General features: G+C 44.6%; 1 protein-coding gene across 2 annotated transcripts in view; it reads left to right on the top strand.

Annotated features, from left to right (window-relative positions):
* The window catches only part of lsamp (limbic system associated membrane protein), a 1086137-nt gene that overhangs the window by 643888 nt on the left and 418749 nt on the right, over nucleotides 1–23500 (top strand). For both annotated transcript variants that reach the window (XM_070893384.1, XM_070893385.1), the window contains exon 3: nucleotides 15026–15151. In XM_070893384.1, the coding sequence (XP_070749485.1) occupies nucleotides 15026–15151 (126 nt within the window). The remainder of the gene's footprint in view (nucleotides 1–15025; nucleotides 15152–23500) is intronic.

Below are 23500 nucleotides of genomic sequence, written 5' to 3' on the forward strand. Positions count from 1 at the left end.
TACACGACCCATCCACCACAAGGCACGTCCGGTACCATACATGATGCGAGAGAAAGTGGAGTTCGAGCTGGACAAGCTGCAACGAGAGGGCATCATCGTGCCGGTTGAGTTCAATGAGTGGGCCAGTCCAATTGTTCCAGTTCTCAAGGGCGATGGCACAGTCAGAATTTGTGGGGACTATAAAGTAACGATTAACCGTTTTTCGCTGCAGGACCAGTACCCGCTACCCAAGGCAGACCTATTTGCGACGCTGGCAGGAGGGAAGACGTTCACCAAGTTGGACCTGACCTCAACCTACATGAAGCAGGAGCTGGCGGAATCTTTGAAAGGCCTCACCTGCATCAACACGCACAAAGGTCTGTTCATCTACAACAGATGCCCGTTTGGGATTCGATCGGCCGCGGCTATTTTTCAAAGGAACATGGAGAGCCTGCTAAAGTCGGTTCCGTGCATCGTGGTTTTCCAGGCAGGTCGGGACACTATCGAACACTTGCAGAATCTGCGAGAGATTCTAAGTCGGCTAGATTGTGTGGGACTCAGGTTGAAACGCTCGAAGTGTGTTTTCCTGGTGCCAGAGGTCGAGTTCTTAGGGAGAAGAGTTGCGGCAGATGGCATCAGACCCACCGATGCCAAGACGGAGGCCATCAAGAATGCGTCGAGACCACAGAACGTGACAGAGCTGCGGTCGTTCCTGCGACTCCTCAACTATTTTGGTAATTTTCTACCCGGTTTAAGCACCTTGCTAGAACCTCTACATGTGTTGCTACGCAAGGGAGATGACTGGGTATGGGGGAAATCACAAGAGACTGCTTTTGAGAAAGCCCGAAATCTGTTATGTTCCAACAAACTGCTTGTTCTGTATGACCCATTTAAACGTTCAGTGCTAGCTTGCGATGCGTCTTCGTATGGGGTCGGGTGGGTGTTACAACAAGCAAACGAATCGGGAACATTACAACCGGTCGCTTATGCATCCAGGAGTTTGTCCAAGGCCGAAAGGGCCTACAGCATGATTGAAAAAGAAGCTCTGGCATGCGTTGACGGGGTGAAAAAAATGCACCAGTATCTGTTTGGGCTTAAGTTCGAGTTAGAAACTGACCATAAGCCGCACATATCGCTATTCTCAGAGAGCAAAGATATTAATACCAATGCCTCTGCTCGCATCCAAAGATGGGTGCTCACGCTGTCTGCATATAACTATGTAATTCTCCACAGGCCAGGCACAGAGAACTGCGCTGATGCTCTCAGTCGGCTACCATTGCCCCCCACCGGGGTGGAAATGGCACAGCCTGCAGACTTGCTCTTGATGATGGATGGATTTGAAAATGAAAAGTCACCCGTTACGGCCCGCCAGATCAGGACCTGGACCAGCCAGGATCCTTTACTGTCCCTTGTAAAAAACTGGGAGCTGGTCCAGCGTCCCAGCGGAGATGCATGAAGTGATCAAGCCGTTCCAGCGACGCAAAGACGAAATGTCCATACAGGCAGACTGTCTTTTGTGGGGTAATCGCGTGGTTTTGCCTATGAAAGGCAGGGAAATGTTCATATGTGACCTGCAGAGTACCCACCGGGGCATAGTAATGATGAAAGCTATAGCCAGATCCCATGTGTGATGGCCCGGCATTGACTTCGAATTGGAGTCTTGCGTGCGCCAATGCAACACTTGCTCTCAACTGAGCAATGCACCCAGGGAGGCACCGCTAAGTTAGTGGTCATGGCCCTCCAAAACGTGGTCTAGGATCCACGTTGACTTCGCTGGCCCGTTTCTAGGAAAAATGTTTTCGGTTGTTGTGGATGCTAATTCAAAATGGATTGAGTCTGTAATAATGTCTGTAAGCACGTCCACTGCCACCATCGAAAGCCTAATAGCCATGTTACCACGCACGGCCTGCCTGATGTCCTTGTCAGTGACAATGGGCCTGTTTCACCAGCATTGAATTCAAGGAATTCATGAGCCGCAATGGGATCAAGCACGTCACATCTTCCCCGTTCAAGCCAGCATTTGACGGCCAGGCAGAATGAGCAGTCCAAACCATCAAGCAAAGCTTGAAATGCGTGTTGGAAGGCTCCCTGCAGACCCGCCTGTCCCGAGTCCTGCTCAGCTACTGCACAAGACCCCATTCGCTCACTGGGGTTCCCCCTGCCGAATTGCTCATGAAAATGGCACTCAAAACAAGGCTCTTTCTAGTCCACCTGATCTCCATGATCATGTCGAGGACAGGCGGCATCAACAAAGCATGTACCATGATCACGCAAATTTGTCACACGATATTGAAGTCAATGACCCTGTGTTTGTACTCAACTATGGACATGGTCCCAAATGGCTTGCTGGCACTGTCGTAGCCGAAGAAGGGAGTCGGGTGTTGGAGGTCAAACTCGCAAATGGACTAACTTGCAGAAAGCATTTGGACCAAATCAAACTGCGATTCACAGACAGCCACGAGCAACCTGAAGAGGACACCACCAACTTCAACCCTCCGATACACACACAAGTGGCAACCGACATCACGGTTGACCACAAAGCTAAACTCATCATCCCCAGCAGTCCAGCAAGGCCAGCTGTGCAGCAGCCCAGCGAGGGCCCAACCAATTCACCTGCACCTGTGTTTGTACCGAGACGATCGACTCAGGAGTAGAAAGCCTCAGATCGTCTCACCCTATAAATAAATGTGCTATTGACTTTGGTGGGGAGTGATGTTATGTATGCAACACTTTGTAACCAGCATTCTCGCACCACCAGAGGGCGCATCTGTTGGAGTCCCAAGGGATCCCAGCATCCCTTGTGAGCACTGCATATAAGCAGGCCTCCCATGCTGTGCCAGCACTCTGGAGTCAGAATAAAGAGACTAAGGTCACACTTACTCAAGTCTACAGTACTCAGTCACATTGCTTTATTTGAGACATAACACTCACCTCAACTCATTATTGCAACCCCCCCCCAGACGAACCTACAGGCCTTTACTGGAGTTCCAGTGGCCAACATTCCTGAGGGTGAAGAGCAGCGAGCTGAATTGAGACGTCCGTTTGGTATCCACAGTTCACATGCCAAATTCAAATGAGGTAGAGGCCTGAAAATCACAGCGGACTCTTTGGCACTGGAACAGGCAGACAGCCTTATAGCCAAAAGCAACCCCTGTGTCTATGATAGGAAGGGTAAAAAATCAATATGTTACTCCCCTGCTCATTGCAGTGGTCCTAGTTGGATGTGCAATTCTGTGGATGTCAGGCAAGGGTCGTATTTCCCCTACTGTGGCCTGCCAATATTCACTTCCTTGGCTGCTTAGAGCTACAAGAGCCATGGAACTGCATGAGACACCACATTTGGGAGAAGAGAACATTTGTCTCCAACAAAAGCAGTGCATTTACTATGAATATTCACCACAAATTGACAAATTTATTTGGAAGGGATTTGTTTCATAAAAGAATGCAATACCTGCTTAAATAGAACACAAGATGTAGAAAAGGACAGAGAGTTCACTGAAAATGATGTGACAAAACTAGGCCAGCGTTATGAAGAGCAGCCAAAGGCAATGCTGCAGCTGTTTAGTACAACACTCAAAAAATAAAAGAACATACTTTTTGAAAATAAATATTTTAGTATCAAAGTTTAGGCCTTTTATGCTAACACAGAAATTTGTGTCTCAGTTGATATTAAGGAGAATTGTGTGTAACAGGTTATGTAAGATTGCAGGGAGTGCTTTTTTTTGTGAATGAACATTCAGTGTGCATTGATTGTGTGTGAGCTCTTGTATCCTTGACTGCTTCCATTGATGAAGAAATGGCTTTTAAACAAACAGTAGAAATTTCATTTGGCACTGGGAGCTTTGGTATATTTAGAGTTCAAAATGTGGCAACAATTGTTCATATGAGATGTTGCAAAAAGAGGTGGACAATAAAGCTTTAATTCAGAGGCTATGTCCGATGATCTAGGGGTCAGAAATAGACGTGACGTTGTCACATGGTAAGTCCCCTAGAAACATCTAAAACACATCAACATACATAATACCTACGATAAACCCAAATATTATCAATTCTTGTACATAATACGAAACAAGAATGAGCTATCTGCCTTCAGCTTTTAGTGCAATGCATAAATGACTGAAAAGTCAGAATTTATTGATGAGCTAAACCTCCAATTGATTTCCCTAACTACTTTCCACATGAACTTTGATGGCTTCTTTAACTATTCTTATTGATTCAGTCAACCATCCAGATTGATTATTCTGAAAAACCATCCTCAACAGATTTCTCCATCAGGACTCACTGATGGGTTTCAAAGTGATGATATCGCTTTAGTTTTTTTGTAACTAGTTGACTCAGATGTTTATATGACTGGATCTCTGACTATGGTTCTTCCAACCAAACATTCCCTGTTGGCTTCTGCAATCAGAACATTTCTTAACAACAAATGTGGACAATACCCAGAGAGTGGTGAGAATGTGGAACTCGCGACTACAGAGATTGATTGAAGCGAAGAGCATAGATGCATTTAAGGGGCGGTCAGGGAAGCATAGGAGGGAGATGGGAATAAAGGGTTATGCTGATAGAGTTTGATGAGGAAAAATGGGAAGAGGCTTGAGTGGAGCATAAACGATGGCATTGACTGGTTGGGCTGTATGGTCTGTTTCTGTGCTCTGTGTTTCTGTGCTCCGGGGACTTGAGCACATAAATCCAGGCTGACACTCCAGTGCAGTGCTGAGGGAGCGCTACAATGTCGGAGGTGGTGTCTTTCGGATGAGATGTTAAACCGAGGCCCCGTCTGCTCTCTCATGTGGACGTAAAAGATCCCATGGCACTATTTCGAAGAACAGCAGGGGAGCTATCACCGGTGTCCTTGTCAATATTTATCTCTCAATCAACATAACAAAAACAGATTATCTGGTCACTACCACATTGATGTTTGTGGGAGCTCGCTGTGCGCAAATTGGCTGCCGTGTTTCCCATATTACAACAGTGACTACATCCAAAAGTACTTCATTGGCTGTAAAGCACTTTGAGGTTACCCTCAATCTAACCCCACTTTTTAAAAAAGGAGGGAGAGAGAAAGCAGGGAATTATAGACCGGTCAGCCTGACATCGGTAGTGGGTAAGATGATGGAATCAATTATTAAGGATGTCATAGCAGCGCATTTGGAAAGAGGTGACATGATAGGTCCAAGTCAGCACGGATTTGTGAAAGGGAAATCATGCTTGACAAATCTTCTGAAATTTTTTGAGGATGTTTCCAGTAGAGTGGACAAGGGAGAACCATTTGATGTGGTATATTTGGACTTTCAGAAGGCTTTCGACAAGGTTCCACACAAGAGATTAATGTGCAAAGTTAAAGCACATGGGATTGGGGGTAGTGTGCTGACATGGATTGAGAACTGGTTGTCAGACAGGAAGCAAAGAGTAGGAGTAAATGGGTACTTTTCAGAATGGCAGGCGGTGACTAATGGGGTACCACAAGGTTCTGTGCTGGGGCCCCAGCTGTTTACACTGTATATTAATGATTTAGATGAGGGAATTAAATGTAGTATCTCCAAATTTGCGGATGACACTAAGTTAGGTGGCAGTCTGAGCTGCGAGGAGGATGCTATGAGGCTGCAGAGCGACTTGGATAGGTTAGGTGAGTGGGCAAATGCATGGCAGATGAAGTATAATGTGGATAAATGTGAGGTTGTCCACTTTGGTGGTAAAAACAGAGAGACAGACTATTATCTGAATGGTGACAGATTAGGAAAAGGGGTGTCATGGTACATTAGTCATTGAAGGTTGGCATGCAGGTACAGCATGCGGTTAAGAAAGCAAATGGCATGTTGGCCTTCATAGCGAGGGGATTTGAGTACAGGGGCAGGGAGGTGTTGCTACAGTTGTGCAGGGCCTTGGTGAGGCCACACCTGGAGTATTGTGTACAGTTTTGGTCTCCTAACCTGAGGAAGGACATTCTTGTTATTGAGGGAGTGCAGCGAAGGTTCACCAGACTGATTCCCGGGATGGCGGGAATGACCTATCAAGAAAGACTGAATCAAGTGGGCTTGTATTCACTGGAGTTCAGAAGAATGAGAGGGGACCTTACAGAAATGTTTAAAATTCTGACGGGTTTAGACATGTTAGATGCAGGAAGAATGTTCCCAATGTTGGGGAAGTCCAGAACCAGGGGTCACAGTCTAAGGATAAGGGGTAAGCCATTTAGGACCGAGATGAGGAGAAACTTCTTCACCCAGAGAGTGGTGGACCTGTGGAATTCTCTACCACAGAAAGTTGTTGAGGCCAATTCACTAAATATATTCAAAAAGGAGTTAGATGTAGTCCTTACTACTAAGGGGATCAAGGGGTATGGTGAGAAAGCAGGAATGGGGTACTGAAGTTGCATGTTCAGCCATGAACTCATTGAATGACGGTGCAGGCTAGAAGGGCCGAATGGCCTACTCCTGCACCTATTTTCTCTGTTTCTATGTTTCTGCAGTAACCTTTTGTGTGGCACCTTATCGAATGCCTTTTGGAAATCTAAATACACCACATCCATCGGTACACCTCTATCCACCATGCTCGTTATATCCTCAAAAAATTCCATTAAATTAGTTTAACATGATTTCCCCTTCATGAATCCATGTTGCGTCTGCTTGATTGCACTATTCCTATCTAGATGTCCCGCTATTTCTTCCTTAATAATAGCTTCAAGCATTTTCCCCACTACAGATGTTAAACTAACCAGCCTCTCATTACCTGCCTTTTGTCTGCCCCCTTTTTTAAACAGAGCGTTCCATTAGCTGCTTTCCAATCCACTGGTACCTCCCCAGAGTCCAGAGAATTTTGGTAGATTATAATGAATGCATCTGCTATAACTTCCGCCATCTCTTTTAATACCCTGGGATGCATTTCATCAGGACCAGGGGACTTGTCTACCTTGAGTCCCATTAGCCTGTCCAGCACTACCTCCCTAGTGATAGTGATTGTCTCAAGGTCCTCCCTTCCCACATTCCTGTGACCAGCAATTTTTGGCATGGTTTTTGTGTCTTCCGCTGTGAAGACCGAAGCAAAATAATTGTTTAAGGTCTCAGCCATTTCCACATTTCCCATTATTAAATCCCGCTTCTCGTCTTCTAAGGGACCAACATTTACTTTAATCACTCTTTTCCGTTTTATATATCGGTAAAAGCTTTTACTATCTGTTTTTATATTTTGCGCAAGTTTCGTTTCGTAATCTATCTTTCCTTTCTTAGTCATTCTTTGCTATCGTTTAAAATTTCCCAATCTTCTAGTTTCCCACTAACCTTGGCCACCTTATACGCATTGGTTTTATATTTGATACTCTCCCTTATTTCCTTGGTTATCCACAGCTGGTTATCCCTTCTCTTACCGCCCTTCTTTTTCACTGGAATATATTTTTATTGTGCACTATGAAAGAGCTCCTTAAAAGTCCTCCACTGTTCCTCAGTTGTGCCACCGTTTAGTCTGTTTTCCCAGTCTACTTTAGCCAACTCTGCCCTCATCCCACTGTAGTCCCTTTTGTTGCAGCATAGTATGCTCATTTCAGACACTACTTCCTCACCCTCAATCTGTATTACAAATTCAACCATACTGTGATCACTCATTCCGAGAGGATCTTTTACTGGGAGATTGTTTTTAATTCCTGTCTCATTACACAGGACCAGATCTAAGATAACTTGGTCCCTTGTACGTTCTGTAACATACTGTTCTAAAAAACAATCCCGTATGCATTCTATGAATTCCTCCTCAAGGCTACCCTGTGCGATTTGATTTGACCAATCAATATGGAGGTTAAAATCCCTCATGATTACTGCCGTTCCTTTTTCACATGCCTCCATTATTCCCTTGATTATTGCCCGCCCAACCGTGAAGTTATTATTTGAGGGCCTATAAACTACGCCCACCAGTGACTTTTTCCCCTTACTATCTCTAATCTCCACCCACAATGATTCAACATTTTGTTCATTAGAGCCAATATCGTCTCTCACAACTGCCCTGATATCATCCTTTATTAACAGAGTACCCCACCTCCTTTCCCTTCTTGTCTATCTTTCTGAATTGTCAGATACCCCTGTAATGTTTAATTCCCAGTCTTGGCCCCCCCTGCAACCACGTTTCTGTAATGGCCACCAAATCATACCCATTTGTAATGATTTGTGCCGTCAACTCATTTATTTTATTTCGAATGCTGCGTGCGTTTAGGTAGAGTGTTTTAATACTAGTTTTTAAACCATGGTTTTTAGTTTTGACCCCTCCTGCAGCCCCTTTATATTCATACATATTGTCCCTTCCTGTCACCTTGTGGTTTACACTTACCCCAGTGCTAATCTGCTCTGTTGCCTCCTGCCTTTTGCATTCTTTCTTGGGGTCCTGTTCATCTGAGCTCTCACCCACTCTAACTAGCTCAGAGCCCTCTCCTGGGTTCCGAATACTCCTTGTATTGAGGCACCGAGATTTCATGCTTGCCTTTTTATTACACTTTGACCCTTTAGAATTTTGCTGTACAGTGGCCCTTTTTGTTTTTTGCCTTGGGTTTCTCTGCCCTCCCCCTTTACTCATCTCCTTTCTGTCTTTTGCTTTTTTCTCCATTTTGTTTCCCTCTGTCTCTCTGCATTGGTTCCCATCCCCCTGCCATATTAGTTTAACTCCTCCCTAACAGCACTCGCAAACACTTCCCCTAGGACATTGGTTCTGGTCCTGCCCAGGTGCAGACCATCCAGTTTGTACTGGTCCCACCTCCCCCAGAACCGGTTCCAATGCCCCAGGAATTTGAATTCCTCCCTGCTGCACTACTGCTCAAGCCACGTATTCATCTGAGCTATCCTGCGATTCCTACTCTGAGTAGCTCATGGCACTGGTAGCAATCCTGAGATTACTACTTTTGAGGTCCTACGTTTTAATTTAGCTCCTAGCTCCTTAAATTCGTCTCGTAGGGTCTCATCCCTTTTATTACCTATATCGTTGGTACCAATGTGCACCACGACAACTGGCTGTTCACCCTTCCTTTTCAGAATGTCCTGCACCTGCTCCGAGACATTCTTGACCCTTGCACCAGGGAGGCACATACCATTCTGGAGTCTCGGTTGCGGCCACAGAAACGCCTATCTATTCCCCTTCCGAGATTACAGAAGTAGGGAGGGTTTTGAATTGAGGTGTTGCTTGTTCGGAGCCAATGTCGGTCAGCGAGCACAGGGGTAATGGATAAACAGAACTTGGTGCGAGTTAGGACATGGGGAACAGAGTTTTGGATAACAGGACATTTACGGAGGGTTGACCTGGGAGGCTGGCCAGACGTGTATTAGAATAGTCAAGTCTAGAGGTATGGATCAGGGTTTCAGCAGCAGATAAGTTGAGGCGCAGTCGTGTGTTCTGGAGGTGGAAATAATCAGACTTTGTGATAATGCGTATATGGGATCAGAAGTTCATCTCGGGGTTAAATATGAAAGCAAGGTTGCGAACAGTCTGGTTTAGCCTCATACATTTGCCAGGAAGAGGAATGGAGTTGGTGGTTAGGGAACGGAGTTTGTGGTGGTGACCGAAGACAATGGCTTCGGTCTTCCCAATATTTAGTTGCAGGAAATTTCTGCTCATCCAGTACTGAATGTAGGACAATTTGAAGACTGTGGAGTGGTCAAGAGAAGTCTTGGTAAGGTCGAGCTGGGGGTCATCAGCTTACATGTGGAAACTGATGCTGTTTTTTTCGATGATGTCGCCGAGGGACAGCATATAGATGAGAAATAGGAGGGGGCCAAGGGTAGATCCTTGGAGGAAATCAGAAGTAACATCAGTTTCCACATGTACGCTGACAACACCCAGGTTTACCTCACCCTCACCTCTCTCGACCCCTTCACTGTCTCCAAATTGTCAGACTACTTATCTGACATCCAGTACTGGAAGAACAGAAATGTCCTCCAATGAAATATTGGAAAATCCAAAGCCATCATTTACTCTCCCAAAATTCATACTCTAGGGTAACCTCGTGTGAATGACAGTCAAGATTGTGACTCAGTTTAGGGGGCTGATTTTCTTACATTTTTTGCCCCTGAAACACTTTTTTTCTTGGGCGAAAAAGGAGTGAAGATGAGTTGCATCAGTTCATTACCCTCTTTGCTTTGCTATTTTACTTCCGAGAATTCCTGCAAGGGCCCACTAAGTAATTGCATCTGTAGTGGATACAAGTAAGGCAGGAGTGATATCTCCACACCTTCTGCCTCATTTGCTTAAGCCGCTATTTGACAGAAACCCAAGTGGAGTAACACCTGTAATTAGCGGGTCTTTGTCGGAATTCTCTCCTTAAACCTGTCTGCCTTTTCACCTCTCTCTCCTCCTTTGAGATGCTCCTTAAAATTTATCTACTTGCCTGTACTAATGCCTCCTTCTTTGGCTCAGTGTCAATTATTGTCTGATTGCACGCCTGTGAAGCACCTTGGGATGTTATACGATGTTAAAGCCACTATATAAATGGAAGTTGCTGTTGTTACTTGTCCTTGAAGCCCGGCTCCCTCAGTGCAAAAAAAAAGACTTTCTTTATAACAAATACACCAAAGGTTTTCAGGGCCTTCTGTTTCTTGTTTTGGACAGCAACCACAAGGCCTTTCAGATAGTAGGCATTACCACTGCTGCAGCCCGCCCCGCCCCCCCGCCTCCCCCTGCCACTCCACCACTCCCCCAAGAGCTTAGCCTGCCCCAGGTGAACACAAGGCATGGGGGAACAACCGGAACATGGAAATACACGCTAGTTCAGGTCAGATGTTTTGTTTATCATGTCTAATTGATATCTTGGGTTATGCTGGGTGCTGTCGGGAGTACACTGGTGCTTGTATTTCCTTTGTAGTTGAACCAGTCGCCAGTACTGCTTTTTCAGATTTGATATAATATAAGGATTGAATTTGTGATGTCATCTTTATAGTCATGGATTGAGGGAGAGGGGGAGAAGGAAGAATAAATTAAAGGCTAAAATATATTTTTATTGATAGAATAAAAGAGCAAAAAAACTATTGCAGGGATTCTATTATGGATCCCTGATAAGGCCTGGCTTTCTTTTGCACTTCTTTAGCTTTTTAGCTAATTATCTGCTACTACTTTGCAGTAATGGTGAATTTATGTTGGTATTTTTGTAATATAATTATTTTAGTTCATGTTATTATTCCTGGGGGAGTTTCTTCCTTGTTGCACCTACCATTAACAATGCTATCTCCTCCCGAGACCAAGTACTGTTGTACCTGTACTGATGAGTGAACACAGTACTGAACATTTAATTCTGTAAGTGCAGCAAACACTCTAGTCTTTCCTCAAAGAATGCCCTAATTCCATTAATTCTCTTGAAATAAGCCCCAACTATTAATCTTCGTAAACAAATATCACAAATGTGTTTGAACATGCACACAAGTCAATCTGCCACAAAAATCTCTGTATTTTATTTAAGGTATGATTCAGAACAAATAGCAGAATTATTCACTGAAGGTACAATATCATATGGTATCATGTCATTTATTATATAGGCATCAGTAATAATCACAATATCCTCCAGCATTAAATTGAAATTATAATTCTAAGTTCTGGAATTAATTTTCTTAAATAGAATGGGAACTGTAACAAACAAACTGGAGATTGTGAAGATAATCATTGCAATACTCCCATATATCATTTCATATCTAATTTTCAATTTATGAGAGACCGATAACCAATAATTGTGCTGGGTGAAAATAAAGGTCCTTTTGGTGAATAAAAAAATAACTCTTTCAACACTAAATTTCAAAATAATGGTGATGCTAGAACTCAGATGGATGAACCAATCAACCAAATTCCTAACATGTTCCATCAGTCTGCACTCTATGTCCCTTAGTTTTCCAGTTGGCTTCTTACTCTCTCAGTTTTAGTCGACTACACTTAGCGCGCCACAATTAATTCTTCCCCCGTCATGATGATCTGTCATTCAGATACATTACGCGGTTTTATCAGAGGCTAGTTATTCCAAGTCTTTCTTCACTGCTTTGTGAGAAATAGCTGCAAACATGGGTACTGGAGGCAGTACTGTGGCTGAATTTGTAAGAGGGTGTGACCCCTAAATGCAGTTGTCATCCACAATTTATAGATTTGGATATATACCAAAAAGTACAATTTGCAGAGCTGTATTCTGCAGAGTTTGAGGGGCTGAAATTGTCCCTTTGCCCAGGGCCAGTTAGCACTTTCAGCTGGTGCTACCGGAGCTCTAATACGTTCGCGCCTGGGCACGGCGGCCACTTCGACCTGCGCGGATCTGCTGGTGAAAAGTGGTTTGCGCTATGCCCAGCGATTAGTGCTGATTGGCGTGCGCGCCAAACCCTTAGCACCCTACGCCGACCCCTTTGCGCCGACCCCGGTGCGAGAAGCTGTGGGGTGCTCCTGTCACCCTTAAAGGGGAGGTGCCGCTGCAGCGGCCGCCATCCTTTTTCTGTCGCCGACTTATCAGTCAGCCTGACAATGGCGGCCGCTGGTTCGGCGGGGCCGCCAACAGGCAGGCCAGCTCCCCTCTTGGGTGCTGGGCCACTGTCCCAACCTACACCCTCCCTGGTGGCCCAGTGGGTCGCAGTGGATGTGCTGCTTAGATCGCTGCATCCCTTCCCTTTAAGAGCAAGGGGAGGGACTTTGCGACGCGGCGCCTTGACGCGGCGTGTTAGCGACGCACTAATGTGCTGAGCACGGCGCTGAGCGTCATGCCGTGTGAACGCAGGGTTAGCGCAGTCGATATTTTTGGGGAATAAAAAGCCCAAATCTGCGCCGGGGCTGGCGCATCCCACGCCAGCACAAAAAATTCTCCATCAACAAAATGACCTCCCCAAATCTAGCGCGGGGCAAGTTCGGCCTCTGATTCTTTTTGCAAAAATATGGAAAATTCACAATGACTTTTAAATCTATTCTTCAATGTTGAGTGTATATGGAGACAATTAAGTGATAATTCCTTCACTGGCGTTGCTCCTCTCCTGCTCCAGCACGTGCTGCTCCCTGGAGTGGTATGCCTCAATGCTGCTCCTTCCGCTCCCCGGCCTGCTCCGATGGTGCTCGCAGACCAGGGGCTGCTTAGCCTACTGGAAACAGACAATTACCAGTTCCCTGGTTGTCTCCTAAGGTTGCCTGTAGGCCCGGATCTTAGTGGCAGCTTGCTTCCCAAAGACACACAGGTGTCTGTGAACGGCAGTGAAGAGGGACGACACCAAGATCCAGGTCGTGATTGGAGCGTGGGCAAGTACAGCAGGAGTGGCGAGGTCGGGGCGAAGGAGTGACAAGAGATTGTAGAGGGATGTGATTGGGGCCCAGGTGAAGTGTGAGTTTGGGGCTAGAAGAAGCGAGGGCCCAGGGGCATCATGGGCCAGGCCACACTGCGATATGTGTGTGCACTAGATCAGTGCAGCAGAGCAGGTCTCCAGTCGTCTTGGTTAATCCTTGCCACTGGACCAAGACCTAGCTCTGTCAAGCCCATGTGGTGGCTGGTGTGCAACAGCCACCACACGTTAAAAAATCCATTCACAGGCAACTTCCAATCTTCAAGATTTAGTTCAGGACCTGGAATTTTAGGTCCTTCATTGAAACATCTGTGAACTTTTTGATGTGGAAGCAAGTCATCCTCAAATCGAGGGACTGCCTATGATGATGATGATGATGAATTCTTTCAACTCGATTATCCTTTACTTTTATCTAGGCAGTGTAAGTATCTGCTGTTCAATTTTTATACCACATATACACAAAACTGAACTGACCATTGTGGACCTACATTTAGTTCAATTGTATGCCCTCCGTACCAGGGTTTTTATGACAAACTGACTCATTGTACCTCACCAGACCAGTGTGGACAAAGTCAGCTATTTACAAATGAGCCACACAGATTCATGCTGAAACCAGTATTGTTGGCTTCACATCTCCTGTGGCCATTGTTAATCTTTCTAGCAAAACAGAATGGCTTCTTGTTGCATGAAAAGGAAACATTTTACATTCATTCCCTGAATTGGTTTTTCAGAATGCCCAACAGATCTGTTGAAAGTTAAGAACTGCACCATTTTTGAGTTAGACTCTCCAATATTTTAGGAAATCATTTGCTTTGTTGTATTTACAAGGTGTGTGAGGAAATGTAGTTTATTTAATAGACCACTATGGAAATTCCAAACAAACTGGTTATAAAATAGTTCAAACTGTACTGAGGTTTTATAATCCACTGAATACTCGAATCAGACGAACAATTTCAGTTGGTAACTATCATAATTATTATTTATCCCAATCCCCTTAATGCATGAATTTTGTTTTAATACTTAGCAAGGTGAAAGATGATTGCATTGGGAATTGGATAAATACTTGAAGGAGAAAATAATTGCAGGGATATTGGGAAAGAGCAGGACTAACAGGATTGCTCATTGAAAGAGCTGGCGCAGACTCGATGGACCGACTGGTCTCCTTCTATGCTGTACTATTCTATGATTCCATCAATATTCATTTTCTGTGCACTGCCTTGGTAATGTGCATTTGCCCAAACCGCTCAATAACTCGGCTACACCAAAATAATATTTAATTTTTTCTTGAATCTGTGACTCTCTGTCTTGTCACTTTGAAATTAAATGCTCATTTTAGAGCAGATTTGCAGTCTGGACTCAATCAAACTGCAGACTACTTCAAGACTATCTGAATTTGGTTTGATTCACTATTTCTTACTATTTGCTTGGCCATGATTTAAATGCTTGAGTCCTGGAGGCCAGAAAGAAGATGACTGATGTACATTGCCAAACTAAATGGACATCCTACTGTCTGAATGTGTCTTCAAATTTTAGATGGAAGGTGGAATTTAATACAGTATAGATTACAAAATGTGTTTATTAGTACAATTTATATATTGCTCATTAATAATATGGTTTGAAAGACACAGACTAGATTAATTTTAAAATTAGGTTTGGAAACAATCAGATAACCTATTTGCTATAAATACTTATGTTATTATCAATTGTAGGCTGACAGTAAAACTAATATGTGGTAATAAAAAGAGACACATTATAAATCTGTTTTATGATTACAATATACATTTTCTCCACAGTTCCACCAAAAATCTACAACATCTCGTCTAACATCACAGTCAATGAAGGCAGCAATGTGACTCTTGTGTGCTTAGCTAATGGAAGACCAGAGCCTGTCATAAATTGGAGACACATTTCCCCTTCAGGTAAGAGTAAAGTTTATCATTCTGAGCTCAATCCAGGCCATTTTGTCAAAATCATCAGCTTATGTAAACAAAATTGCTGTTGTATCGACCCAGCTGAAATACTTGACATTTGGACAGTATTTATTGTAAAGCTTGCTGTAAGTGCACATTACATTCTTGCTAACTTTAAAAGGGTAAGAACCAGGAGATTCTATTTCAACACCAGAAGTAAAAGAGCTATTCTGCACAAAAATACAACATTGAATCACAAACGAGACAATGAACTAATGCTAGATATGTGTATTATCTGTAGTTTTGTTTCCAGCATAACTGGTTTTAAGCATCACTAGTTTTTGTGTTTGGCGCATGATTTATAATTGTGTACGAGAAGCTTCTTATCCACACCCCTCTCCAACTTACTCTCCCGAAGGAACTGACTGACGCTAGATATGATTCTACAATCACTGACAGGTGCAATACCTTGCCTAAGTAGTCATTCTTTTTGTGTGAGCATATACAGTGACTGTCAAAAGACTATTTGACTATGAGGACACTGCAGTAGATTCACATGGTTACTTGCATACAAATAAGAGCAGGAAACAAGCCTGATTTCCCACCCCCACCCCCTAAACAAGAGACACTGTAGCCAATTGTAGAGTCGTCATCGCTGGCCTGGCTAAGAACAGATTGTTGTTCTCAAAATGTGTTCTTCAAAACCTTAATTGTGGTTCAATTCATTCAACTGTGTTGCAGACCAGATTGAATATCAAACTGGGAAATTTGATGGAAATATATCTCTTGTAATGACTCGACACCTAATTTATTTTTCACCATAAATGCTGCTCTATGTTTAACATAGAAACATAGAAAATAGCTGCAGGAGTAGGCCATTCGGCCCTTCGAGCCTGCATCACCATTCAATAAGATCATGGCAGATCATTCCTTCAGTACCCCTTTCCTGCTTTCTCTCCATACCCCTTTAGCCATAAGGGCCATATCTAACTCCCTCTTGAATATATCCAGTGAACTGGCACCAACAACTCTTTGCGACAGGAAATTCCACAGGTTAACAACTCCCTGAGTGAAGAAGTTTCTCCTCATCTAAGTCCTAAATGGCCGGCCCCTTATCCTAAGACTGTGTCCCCTGGTTCTGGACTTCCCCAACATCGGGAACATTCATCCCACATTTAACCTGTCCAATCCCGTCAGAATCTTCTATGTTTCTATGAGATCCCCTCTCATCCTTCCAAACTCCAGTGTATAAAGGCCCAGTTGATCCAGTCTCTCCTCATATGTCAGTCCAGCCATCCCTGGAATCAGTCTGGTGAACCCTTGCTGCACTCCCTCAATAGCAAAAATGTTCTTCCTCAGATTAGGAGACCAAAACTGAACACAATATTCCAGGTGTGGCCTCACCAAGGCCCTGTACAACTGCAGTAAGACTTCCCTGCTCCTCCTAAACTCAAATCCCCTAGCTATGAAGGCCAACATACCATTTACCTTCTTCACTGCCTGCTGTACCTACATGCCAACTTTCAGTGACTGATGAACCATGACACCCAGGTCTGGCTGCACCTCCCCTTTTCCTAATCTGCCGCCATTCAGATAATATTCTGCCATCGTGTTTTTACCCCCGAAGTGGATAACCTCACATTTATCCACATTATACTGCATCTGCCATGCATTTGCCCACTCATCTAACCTGTCCAAGTCACCCTGGAGCCTGTGAGCTCACACCGCCACCCAGTTTAGTGTCATCTGCAAACTTGGAGATATTACACTCAATTCCATCCTCTAGATCATTAATATATATAGTAAAGAGCTGGGGTCCCAGTACTGAGCCCTGCGGCACTCCACTAGTCACTGCCTGCCATTCTGAAAAGGAACCGTTTATCCCGACTCTCTGCTTCCTGTCTGCCAACCAGTTCTCTATCCACGTCAGTACATTACCCCCAGTACCATGTGTTTTGATTTTGCACACTAATCTCTTTTGTGGGACCTTGTCAAAAGCCTTTGGATGTCCAAATACACCACTGATTCTCCCTTGTCCACTTTACTAGTTTCATCCTCAAAAAATTCCAGAAGATTTGTCATGCATGATTTCCCATTCATAAATCCATGCTGACTTAGACCGATCCTGTCACTGCTTTCCAAATGCGCTGCTATTTCATCCTTAATGATTAATTCCAACATTTTACCCACTAACATCAGGCTAACCGGCCTATAATTAACCGTTTTCTCTCTCCCTCCCTTTTTTAAAAAGTGGTGTTACATTAGCTACCCTCCAGTCCATAGGAACTGATCCAGAGTCGATAGACTGTTGGAAAATGATCACCAACGCATGCACTATCTTTAGGGCCACTTCCTTAAGTACTCTGGGACGTAGACTATCAGGCCCCGGGGATTTATCGGCCTTCAATCCCATCAATTTTCCTAACACAATTTTAATAAGGATATCCTTCAGTTCCACCTTCACACTAGACCCTTGGTCCCCGAGTATATCCAGAGGGTTATTAATGTCTTCCTCCGTGAAGACAGAATCAAAGTCTTTGTTCAATTGGACTGCCGTTTCTTTGTTCCTCATTAGAAATTCACCTGAATCTGACTGCAAGGGACCTATGTTTGTCTTCATTAATCTTTTTCTCTTCACATATCGAAAGAAGCTTTTGCAGTCAGTTTTTATGTTCCCAGCAAGCTTCCTCTCATACTCTACTTTCCCCCTCTTAATTAAAACCTTTGTCCTCCACTGCTGAATTCTAAATTTCTCCCAGTCATCAGGTTTACTGCTTTTTCTGGCTAATTTATATGCCTCTTCCTTGGATTTAACACTATCCTTAATTTCCCTGGTTAGCCACGGTTGAGCCACGTTTTATTTTTACTCCAGACAGGGATGTACAATTGTTGAAGTTCATCCATATGATCTTCAAAGGTTTGCCATTGCCTATCCACCATCAACCTTTTAAGTATAATTTGCCAGTCTAATCTAGCCAATTTGTGCCTCATACCATCAAAGTTACCTTTCCTTAAGTTCTGGACCCTAGTTTCTGAATTAACTTTGTCACTCTCCATCTTAATAAATTCTACCATATTATGGTCACTCTTTCCCAAGGGGCCTCGCACAACAAGATTGCTAATTAGTCCCTTCTCATTGCACATCATCCAGGCTAGGATGGCCAGCTCTCTGGTTGGTTCATCGACATATTGGTCGAGAAAATCATCCCTAATACACTCCAGGAAATCCTCCTCCACCGCATTGCTACCAGTTAGATTAGCCCAATCAATATGTAGATTAAAGTCGCCCATGATAACTGCTGTACCTTTATTGCACACATCCCTTATTTCTTCTTTGATGCTGTCCCCAACCTCACTACTACTATTTGGTGGCCTGTACACAACTCCCACTAGCGTTTTCTGCCCCTTGGTATTCCGTAGCTCCATACCGATTCCACATCATCCAAGCTAATGTCCTTCCTTACAATTGTATTAATTTCCTCTTTAACCAACAACGCCACCCCGCCTCCTTTTCCTTTCTGTCTCTCCTAAATGCTGAATAGCCCTGGATGTTGAGTTCCCAGCCTTGGGTCACCCTGGAGCCATGTCTCCGTGATGCCAATCACTTCAAACCCGTTAACTGCTATCTGCGCAGTTAATTCATCCACCTTATTCCGAATACTCCTCGCATTGAGGCATTGAGCCTTCAGGCTTGTCTTTTTAACACACTTTGCCCCTTCAGAATCTTGCTGTAATGCGGCCCTTTTTTTTTTGCCTTGGGTTTCTCTGCCCTCCACCTTTACTATTCTCCTTTCTATCTTTTGCTTCTGATTCCATTTTATTTCCCTCTGTCTCCCTGCATAGGTTCCCATCCCCCTGCCATATTAGTTTAACTCCTCCCCAACAGCACTAGCAAACACTCCCCCTAGGACATTGGTTCCGGTCCTGCCCAGGTGCAGACCGTCCGGTTTGTACTGGTCCCACCTCCCCCAGAACCGGTTCCAATGTCCCAGGAATTTGAATCCCTCCCCTCTGCACCACTGCTCAAGCCACATATTCATCTGAGTTATCCTGTGATTCCTACTCTGACTAGCACGTGGCACTGGTAGCAATCCCGAGATTATTAATTTTGAGGTCCTACTTTTTAATTTAACTCCTCGCTCCCTAAATTCGTCTCGTAGGACCTCATCGCATTTTTTACCTATATCTTTGGTACCTATATGCACCACAACAAATGGTTGTTCACCCTCCCTTTTCAGAATGTCCTGCACCCGCTCCGAGACATCCTTGACCCTTGCACCAGAGAGGCAACATACCATCCTGGAGTCTCGGTTGCGGCCGCAGAAACACCTATCTATTCCCCTTACAATTGAATCCCCTGTCACTATCGCTCTCCCAATCCTTTTGCTGCCCTCCTGTGCAGCAGAGCCAGCCTTGATGCCATGAACTTGGCTGCTGCTGCTCTCCCCTGATGAATCTTCCCCCTCAACAGTACCCAAATCGGTGCATCTGTTTTGCAGGGGGATGACCTCAGGGGACCCCTGCACTACCTTCCTTGCACTGCTCTTTCTATTGGTCTTCCATTCCCTATCTGCCTGTATTAAGACCAACTCGCTAAACGTGCTATTCACGTCATTCTCAGCATCGTGGATGCTCCAGAGTGAATCCACCCTCAGCTCCAGTGCCGCAATGCAGTCCGCCAGGATCTGCAGGCGGTACACCTCCCGGACACATAGTCGTCAGGGACACTGGAAGCGTCCCTGAGTTCCCACATAGTACAGGAGGAGCATAACATGTGTCCGAGCTCTCCTGCCATGACTTAACCCTTAGATTAACCTAATTGGGCAACAACAATGATAAAGGTTACTTACTGATAAAGAAAAGAAAAAGAAAAACTACTCACCAATCACTTACCCCCTTGGCTGTGATGTCAACTTTCGATTTCTTTCTCCATCTTTTTTGCCTTTTCTCCCTGCTGCAGCTACACCGGCTAGCTGCTTGACTCTGGGCCTTTTGTAGGCCCCATAAAGATATGGTGAGGGTGCTTCTCACCCTTTGTTTAATGAACTCTAATTTTGATTTGCTCTTCTGGATAAGATAGATCAGGTACTGGTGACCGATTCATTAACCTTAGGTATAATTCTGGTCAGACTCTAATTTTATATGAGCATAAGTTCTATGGAAAAGCAGTCTGGAGCCCACATGCAACACCCTTTGAGTTTTCATTTTTGATGGTATTTCTTACTGTCTTTTAAATACTGTTTTTAAGTAAGGAAGGAGCATTGAGGAACAGAAAAGAATGCAAGACTTTGGTTATGATAGCACTAAAGTAGTGGGATACATAAACATGGAGATCAGAGAAACTTGTTGCAAAAACAGAGTAGTTATAAGGGGAGACTTCAATTTTCATACATACTGGGAGAAGAAGAACAACTCAAGACCTAAAGGCAGCAAATTTCTTGAGTCTATTTGGAACGGTTTTCTGAACTAATATGTTTTTGAACCAACAGGCCATCATAGAGTTAGCAATGAGTAATGAGCTTGAATTTGTCAATAATCTAACAGTAAAAGACCACCGAGCTAACAGTGACCATAATATATTAGAATTCGATATTAGGTTTGAGAGGGAGAAGGGTAAGTCACGAACCAAGGTTTTAAACTTAGGCAAGGCTGACTTTGGAGGATGCAGCAGGAATTGACCACAATAGACTGGGCAGAACTATTAACAGATAAAGCTACAGATGAACAGTAGGAGGTATTCAAAAAGGCATTTGGTCGAATACAAGACCTGTACATACATCTGAAGGGCAAGAGCTCTGCGTGTGTAATTAAACTAAAAAAAGGGCGTATATTACAGCAGAGATCCCACGGACTGGGAGAAATATAAAGAACAGCAAAGAGATGGGAGTGTGAGGAGCTCATGGACTTCTTTGACTCAAAGATCGAGACCATCCGATCAGCTGCCTCTGCTACATCCCTTCCTTCCCCTAGCCCACCGGACCAAGCTTACTCCGAGGTTCCCGCTGCCCTAGCCCTAAACTTGCAGCGTTCTCCAGTTTCCCTTTTGACCTCTCCATGCTCATCTTGTCCATGAGACTCACTTCTTGCTCCGTTGCCCCTATTCCCACTAAACTCCTGACCACCCAACTTCCTTTTCTGGCTCCCATGTTAGTTGACGTTGTTAATGGTTCTCTATCCTCAGGTACTGTCCTCCTCTCCCTCAAATCTGCCGTCATCACCCCTCTCTTCAAAAAAGCAACACTTGATCCCACTGTGCTTGCAAGCTACCGCCTCATCTCCAACCTCCCTTTCCTCTCCAAAGTCCTTGAATATGTTGTCGCCTCCCAAATCCGTGCCCATCTTTCCCGGAACTCCATGTTCCATTTGATTTCCGCCCCTGCCACAGTACCGAAACGGGTCTCATTGAAGTGACAAATGATGTCCTTTGTGACTGTGACAAAGGTAAACTATCCCTCCTCGTCCTTCTTGACCTGTCTGCAGCCTTTGATATGGGTGAGCATTCCATTCTCTTCCAACGCCTCTCCACCACTGCAGCTGGGTGACACTGCACTCGTCTGGTTTTATTCTTATCTATCTATTCGCAGCCAGAAAATCACCTGCAATGGCTTCTCTTCCCACTCCTGCATCGTTACCTCTGGTGATCTGTCCTTGGCCTATTTCTCATCTATATGTTGCCCCTTAGCGACATCATCCAAAAACACGGTGTCAGTTTCCACATGTACACTGATGACTCCCAGCTCTGTCTCACCACCATTTCTCTCGACGCCTGCATGGTCTCTAAATTGTCGGACTGCTTATCCAACATCCAGTAATGGATGAGCAGAAATTTTCTCCAATTAAATATTGGGAAGATCAAAGCCATTGTCTTTGGTCCCTACCACAAACTGCGTTCCCGAGGCACTGATTCCAAGAAAGCAAATGGCATGTTGGCCTTCATAGCGAGGGGATTTGAGTACAAGGGCAGGGAGGTGTTGCTACAATTGTACAGGGCCTTGGTGAGGCCACACCTGGAGTATTGTGTACAGTTTTGGTCTCCTAACCTGAGGAAGGACATTCTTGCTATTGAGGGAGTGCAGCGAAGGTTCACCAGACTGATTCCCGGGATGGCAGGACTGACCTATCAAGAAAGACTGGATCAACTGGGCTTGTATTCACTGGAGTTCAGAAAAATGAGAGGGGACCTCATAGAAACGTTTAAAATTCTGACGGGGTTAGACAGGTTAGATGCAGGAAGAATGTTCCCAATGTTGGGGAAGTCCAGAACCAGGGGACACAGTCTAAGGATAAGGGGGAAGCCATTTAGGACCGAGATGAGGAGGAATTTCTTCACCCAGAGAGTGGTGATCCTGTGGAATTCTCTACCACAGAAAGTTGTTGAGGCCAATTCACTAAATATATTCAAAAAGGAGTTAGATGAAGTCCTTACTACTAGGGGAATCAAGGGGTATGGTGAGAAAGCAGGAATGGGGTACTGAAGTTGCATGTTCAGCCATGAACTCATTGAATGGCGGTGCAGGCTAGAAGGGCCGAATGGCCTACTCCTGCACCTATTTTCTATGTTTTCTATGTTTTCTATCCCTCTCCCGAGCATCTGTCTAAGGCTGAACCAGACTGTTCACAACCGAGGTGTCATATTTGACCCTGAAATGACCTCTGGCCACATATCTGCAGCATAATTAAAACCGTCTAGTTCCACCTCCACAACATTGCCCGTCTCTGCCCCTGCTAAACTCATCTGCTACTGAAACCCTCATCCATGCCTTTGTTACCTCTAGACCTGACCAATCCAATGCACTCCTCAGAGACCTCCAACATTCTACCCTATATAGAAACATAGAAGTTTCTCCTCATCTCGGTCCTAAATGGCTTACCCCTTATCCTTAGACTCTTACCCTGGTTCTGCACTTCCCCAACATTGGGAACATTCTTCCTGCATCTAACCTGTCTAAACCCGTCAGAATTTTAAACGTTTCTATGAGGTCCCCTCTCATTCTTCTGAACTCCAGTGAATACAAGCCCAGTTGATCCAGTCTTTCTTGATAGGTCAGTCCCACCATCCCGGGAATCAGTCTGGTGAACCTTCGCTGCATTCCCTCAATAGCAAGAATGTCCTTCCTCAAGTTAGGAGACCAAAACTGTACACAATACTCCAGGTGTGGCCTCACCAAGGCTCTGTAGAACTGTAGCAACACCTCCCTGCTCCTGTACTCAAATCCCCTCGCTATGAAAGCCAACATGCCATTTGCTTTCTTAACCCCCTGCTGTACCTGCATGCCAACCTTCAATGACTGATGTACCATGACACCCAGGTCTCGTTGCACCTCCCCTTTTCCTAATCTGTCACCATTCAGATAATAG

Source organism: Pristiophorus japonicus, chromosome 11, assembly GCF_044704955.1.
Source record: "Pristiophorus japonicus isolate sPriJap1 chromosome 11, sPriJap1.hap1, whole genome shotgun sequence".
In the NCBI taxonomy this organism is placed as follows: Eukaryota; Metazoa; Chordata; class Chondrichthyes; family Pristiophoridae; genus Pristiophorus; species Pristiophorus japonicus.